The sequence below is a fragment of the Chrysochloris asiatica genome, unplaced genomic scaffold (genome assembly GCF_000296735.1).
Source record: "Chrysochloris asiatica unplaced genomic scaffold, ChrAsi1.0 scaffold00265, whole genome shotgun sequence".
NCBI classification, from domain to species: Eukaryota; Metazoa; Chordata; class Mammalia; order Afrosoricida; family Chrysochloridae; genus Chrysochloris; species Chrysochloris asiatica.
In genome coordinates, this window is record NW_006408783.1 from 3060679 (window position 1) to 3067418 (window position 6740).

A 6740-nucleotide genomic window follows, 5' to 3' on the forward strand; every position below is an offset into this window, starting at 1 on the left:
AGAGTTTTTCAGTGACTAGAGATTCGGAAGTAGTTTGTTACTCTTTCTTCCTAGTCTGTCTTTGGAAGCTCATCTGAAACCTGTCCACCATGGGTGACCCTGCTGGTTATTTAAAATACCGGTGGCATAGCCATCAGAATCACAGCAATTCAAACCACCACAGCACGACAGACAGACGAGTGGCAGTTGTGTGGTAGCTGTTAAACAAGAATCTCCTTGTGCTAGGGCCTTTAAGTCCGGCTCAAAGGTGGGATTTCTGTCCTCGGATGTTGTGTCAGTCAAGAGGCGGAAGCGCAGCAGGGGCGACAGGGTTGTAATGAGACGCTCTGGGCTGCGCTCATGGGTCTCTAAGTTGGTCGATCCCACCTGAAAGCCATGATCCAACGGCTAGGCCGGGATGGCGCCCTCGTGGGGTAAATAGGACAGCCTGGCTGGCTGCTGCAGTCTCTTTACGCTAGGCAGTGTTCTCCCCCCCTTCCCCGCCCCCGTCGACCTGGTCTCCAGATGCCGCTCACCCCACCGCTCCGTGGTCTGGGTTTCATTTAACACCTCCACCAGGTCTGCGCAGTTCTCGCACATCGTTCAGCCGCTGCCCCCTCCATTAGTGCGACCGTTGGAAAACCAGAGCCCACTATTATTAAATTTATATTTGTTGTTGTTATTAAGTACTGTCAAGTAGGTTCCAACTCATAGCAACCCTGTACAGGGTTTCTGAGGAGTTGCTGGTGGGTTTTAACTGCCAACCTTGAGGGTAGCAGTCCAGTGCTTACCCTACAGTGTAACACCAGGACTTACTTCCTTCTTGCTGTTGGTAAGTACCATTGAGTAAGTTCTGATTCATAGTGACCCTGTGGTTCTCAGTTCAGAGCTGACCCTTCGGCGCCACATCAGGAGTCCTTGTTTACTTACTAGTTGATTATTATTATAGATTCCTAAGTAATATTTTTGCTGAACACTGTTCATCCTTTTTCTAAATGGATATTAAGTTTTTAAAGACAGCCTTTAGAATTTTAATTGAAATGATAATGTAGGAAGGATGGTCATCTTTACTGTACTTAAATCTTTCTAACCATTTCCATTGTGCTTACAGTAAGGTTTTTAAATTCTTGACGCATCCTCCTTATGACTTCTTCCATTACAATTTACTGATTCACAAATAACATATACTTCACTGTTACTGAGCTCTACTCAAACAACAGCAGCTTCACTGCCATTGAGTTGATTCTGGCTTAGAGTAACCCTACAAGACAAAGCACAACTGCTCTTTGGGGTATATCAGACTGTAGCTCTTTATGGTAGCAGACGGTCTCCTCTTTCTCCTGGGAGTGGCTGGCAACTTTGAACCACTGACCTTGCCTGGCAACTTCAATATACTTAAGAGACCTTTTCCCTCCTCTCTGCCCTCCTTATATTGGGACCTGACCCAGCCACAGCACCAATGACCTTGAACTTAACAATTGTGAAAGCTGTTCTGGGCCAGGCAGTGCTTCGTTCTGTTGTGCACAGGATCAGTTATGAGTCAGCACTAATGTGACAGCCCCTTTACAACAACAACAATAAAAGTAGACCTTATCTACTTTCAGCTAAGGTCACATGTTCAGAGAGGACAAATGACTTCCCCAGGAGGACAGCTGGTGCCTGAACTAGAAGTCAGGTTTTGTGATTCCTAGTCTACTGTTCCTCTTTCACAGAAGCCAGGGAACATCCCTAGTCACAGTTCAGGCCTTCTGCTTGTTTGCATCCTCAAAGATGGGCAAATCATCCCAAACCCGACTCCACATATTACCCCAAGGTGTCTCACCCCATGAGCACTGCAGAAGGATGCTTCACAAGGTAGTGGAAGACGTACATTGGGCTTTGCAGCATTTACCTTCAAACGCCCGTGCAGCATCCACGAGGTGGGTCCAATCCAACCCCGTAGCTGTGTCTGGGAGGGGCATCAAACCAGGGTCTGTGCACTTGGACTTATCCGATAGGGACCCATCAGAGAACCAGAACTCATCTAAACAAAAACAAAGCCAGAGGGTCAGTCAGATAACAAATAGCACGAACTGTTACCATGACCCTCACAAAGGTGCTGAAGACGCTGCTCTGACACATCTTGTGACGTCAATTAGGACTCTGAGCTTTGATTACTGACAGGGTTGAAAAATCATGGTTTTGTATTTTTGTTTTAAAAAGCAGCAAACTACAGACTCACTTAGAGACCATGTAGCGGGTAGGGAGAGAGTAAGATCTAGCCTTTGTACAGAACCAAGATTTCATAGGAAATTTATCCCTAGAACAGTCTCTTCTCGAATAAATCTGAGATAAACTCTGGTTTCCTTCAGAAAATCACTTCCTCTTTATTTGAAACCAGCACTACTGACTTCTACTGTAACAATGATTTGAAGCCATTTCTTTCGATCACAGCGATGTGAAAACTGGAGAGCACTGTGATCTAACCGATCCTCCACAAATTCAAGGTGCCATAAACTAGAGCAATATCAAGGTATACGATACACCATGATGAATTTTGTTTTCATTACTAATGGGCAAAATATAAAGAGAACAATAATTTATCTGCTGTGCACAAAAATTGTGGTTGAAATACTTTTTTGACTTAGACGGCTTGATAATTGGTAAAACCAGAAACCCTCATCAAGCCTGTGCTTAATGTCTGGATGCATAAATGAACCTTTACATTTCTTTTCTCTTTAAGCTCTCATTATGGTCTTTTAATTTCTCCTAATGTTCATCATTAATAGCACTAGATGTTAATAATTCATTATGCATTTGGACACTCAATTGCAAGAGGCTCCCACAGACTTGCTTTTACCTGGCATTTTTTGAACCTGTCCAAATGCTGCATGCAGCTGCTTGTGAACACATCTGACTAATTAGACCAATCAAAATAATGACCACCTGACTGTCTGAGCCAGCAATTGAGTTGCATGAGGGGCATGATTCACCAAGTGCACCTGTAATTTTTATACCCGCATACTTTGGAGTAAGGAGCTCTGGTAGTGTAGTGGTTACAAATCAGGCTGTGAACCTCAGCAGTTCGAAACTACCAGCTGTTCTGCAGGAGAAAGATGAGGCTTCTGCTCCCGTAAAGATTTATAGCCTCAGAAACCCTGTACAGGGTCGCTATGAGTTGGAACCGACTCCACGGCACATAACAACAACAACTTTGGGGTAGCTGGACCAGGATGGGGAGCATTTGTAAACTTGGCCTGGCATTGGACTAACACAGTCACAAAACCTTTTAAGTATAGCTCTTAGCAGATCTCTGATAGATGCAGCTAAACCAATCAAATCATTCGTTCTTTAATATGGACCATGTTTAGATGTGTCGTTTGACTCCGACGTAGGCCACCAGCCTCCATTTTGAAAGGAATCTCAGTAGTCAGTATCACATCAGTACTGAGAACCTTCTCAGCACAAGGCCTATTTGCTCCCTCTTTCCTATTCTTTTCTTGTCTGAAATAACAACTGCCTCTGCCACTAACAACTTATTCAGAGTCTGCAACTTTTTGTGCTTACCAAGGGGTCAACAAGTGTGGAATTAAAAAGGCATTGCTGAAGAGGGGCTGGGAAGGGAGAAGAGCTAGCATGCAGCTCCCCCAGCCTCCCCTTCCGATCTTCACAGCCTCGGGTCACAATACAGCAGGTGCTGAGGACCCAGTCTCTATGGGTGCTTAGCAGGGGCTAGAGCTGAACCAGCTACTGGGTCTTTCACCAAGGGCACTGAAAATTCAAACCTCAAAGCAAAAGGTCAGGAACCCATGAATCTTTAATCGCTTCTTTCTAACAGATATGCTGCGTTGTTTAAAGCAGGTTTTCGGTGCAATCTTTAAAGGAATGATTTAACTAGGCTGAAATGTTTGGCACCAATTTTTATGTGCCAGAGTTCAAAAAGAATAGGAAGTAAGAATGTCACTGTTCTCTGAAGATTGCAGGGGCCACATTGACTAAATGCCTGGTGTTGACTTTATGACGTCCCTCTTTCCCTCACTGAAGAGGGAAAGCATCAAGTGGGTGAAGTGATGCAGGTAAATGGGTCTCTCTACAGAAAGAACATAACAGTAAGGCACGCTTTATCAAGAAATCACAATTTGAGGATTCTCTTTGCTTTGTAAAGAAATAATCCTTCACTTGAACTTCTGGCATTCTTAAAGCTAAATCCAGCCTAACACACATTCTGGGTTCTGTCTGCTTTCTTCCCTAATGCCATTAAATGACAACAAGAAGAGGAACCAAGATGGTAAACTGGACACATACAAGACACAGACGCTCTACAACAAACACTCAAGACACCAAGTAAAATGGGTTCATCTAAGAAGCTGGAGCTCAGCGCTCCAAAGACAGGCATCAAGAATTAGATCAAATACCGACAAATAGAAGACACAGACTGAACGAAAACAGTGAACAGTGAGCAAAAAATTGTCAAGCAGCTCAGTGTGCCAATTATTGTCAATGGCATTCCAATTAGAGTGGGAACCCCACAACAGGCTCACCCAGATTGTTCAGCAACTAGAGATGTGATATGCCCCCTGACCTTCCCCTGACCTGGTGTGACGTGAGGCAAGGACCCCTTACTCCCACACTGCCAGAGCTACTGTTTTTTTCTTGTTATCTTTCTTTTCATTTCTTTCCTCACCCTTTTTTTTTCCTGGGGAGTGGAAGCCTGCCCAAGACCGTTCTGCAGTTAGCACCCACCCACAGCCCTCCCCATGTGGCAGTACGAATTCCCGGTGGAGTAAGCGCTACGTTTCCTGCCACAGTTGGATTTGGCAGATATACTTCCGCCAGTACTGTGCCTCCCACCCATCCCCCACACTCCACCCCTTCTGAGTTTTCCCGTCTGCCTCTCCTTGTTTCCTTTCTACTTTTACGTTTATCTTCTTCCCACCACATTGAGGATTCCCCTGCCCACTGCCACCTCTGCATTCAGAAGCACCTGGCTCGACCTTCTCTGTTTGGTGATGGACATTCCAGCCCAGTCCTGTGGGGTGGGTAGTGCTTGCACCAGTACTGTGCTGGTTTGGGGTTGCCTTTTCCCCCTTTGTTTTTTTCCTCATTTTTCTTTTTCTTTCTTTACAAAATTTCCCTCTCACCCCTATGTTTTTCCTATTCATTCTTCTTCCACATTCATCCTACCCATTTTCCCACTTCTTCCCCATCAGATGGGAGCCAGTGTCCCTGTTCAGCCACACCTAGCATACCTACTGCCCCACCCACTGGGTGAGCACTACTGTTCTTCCTGCACCATTGGATTGATGACAGGTGATTGTCAAAATCTTCCACACCTGCCCGAAGCACTTCATGACCACAGAGCTGAGGCTAGTACCCATATGCCCATCTGCTACCAAAGAGACAGTTGGTGACTGCCCCAGTACTGCCAAACCCTCAACATGTTGCCCAAGTTGATTAAAACAAAACAAAACAAGAAAATTCAGGGAGAAACAAACTAACAAATGAGGGGGCTTCACAAAGTGTGGAGGGAAAATTCCATTATTTTTTAATTCCATTTACCATGAACTTTTTGAAGGTCCTCAGACAATCAACACATTAATATAGTAACAGCACCATGTCTTGAAGACAACAGACAACTTTACTCATATACACACAAAAAAATATGACAAAATGTCTCAAATAAGTCCAGTTGCCAAAATACAGAGCCAGATAATTTGCCAGGAGAAGAAATGCTGCTGGAATTATCTGATAAGAGATTCAAACAAATTCCATTTAAGTACCTTCCACAGATTGAGGTGTAAAACAAGAAAACACAGACAAAATCAAGCATAAAAGTCTATAAGAATTTAGGAACACAATACAAGAACTGACAAAATAAATGGAAAATTAGAAATCATAAAAAAACAAGTAGAAATTCAGAAGACCAATACTATAATTTCAGAAATAGTACTATAATGGGAAGACAAAGGAGTAAAATTGAATTCATGGAAGATGAAATTAGTGAAACTGAAAATCAAATTGTTAATATTATTCTGTTACAGGAACAGTCAGAAAAAAAGAACAACAAATAAGCAAGAAATGAAAAAAGTCTAAGAATTATGTGGGGCACCATCAGGAAAAATAACTTCCATGTGATTGGTTTCTATAACAGGAAAATTGTCAAAGATTTTCTTGGAAGAAAACTTCTTTTAGATCATGAAAGATGAGAAAATAGGCATTCACGGAGCTATTCAAAGAGGGCAGACCTCAAACGAAAATCACCAAGATTATACCATTATCAAACTTTCAAAATTCATGACCAAAAAAAAGAAAGCAGCTAGATAAAAATGAAAAGTCACCTAAATGGGAGAAAAAATATGACTAAGTTCTGATTTCTCAGGAGAAACCATGTAGGCAAGAAGGCAATGGGATAACATACATAAAACCCTGAAAGAATTTAAATTAAAAAAGGCAACAAAGAATTCCATTTCCAGCCAACGTGTCCCTTAAATATGATGGTAAAATTACGGCATTTCCAGATAGACAGCAATTAAAGGGAATCTATTAAAACCAGACCATCCTTACAAGAAATGCTAAGGCAGTCCTTTGAACCAACAAACGCAGGTAACAACTTAATGTTAAGGCACATGGCAACATCAACCAGAAATCAATTCACATATATAAATATCAGAAAGAAATTAAACCTACAAGACAGAAAATAGGGAACCATGTCATTGCTGTTGTTGTTAGGTGCCATCGAGTTGGTACCGACCCATAGCGACCTTATGCACAGCAGAATGAAA

The 6740-nt window shown here is 42.8% G+C and overlaps 1 protein-coding gene across 1 annotated transcript in view; it reads right to left on the minus strand.

Moving 5' to 3' along the window:
* Positions 1–6740, minus strand: part of SIPA1L2 (signal-induced proliferation-associated 1 like 2) — a 148671-nt gene that overhangs the window by 14331 nt on the left and 127600 nt on the right. Inside the window, exon 17 of the mRNA XM_006874168.1 lies at positions 1871–2002. Coding sequence (XP_006874230.1) covers positions 1871–2002 — 132 coding nt within the window. The remainder of the gene's footprint in view (positions 1–1870; positions 2003–6740) is intronic.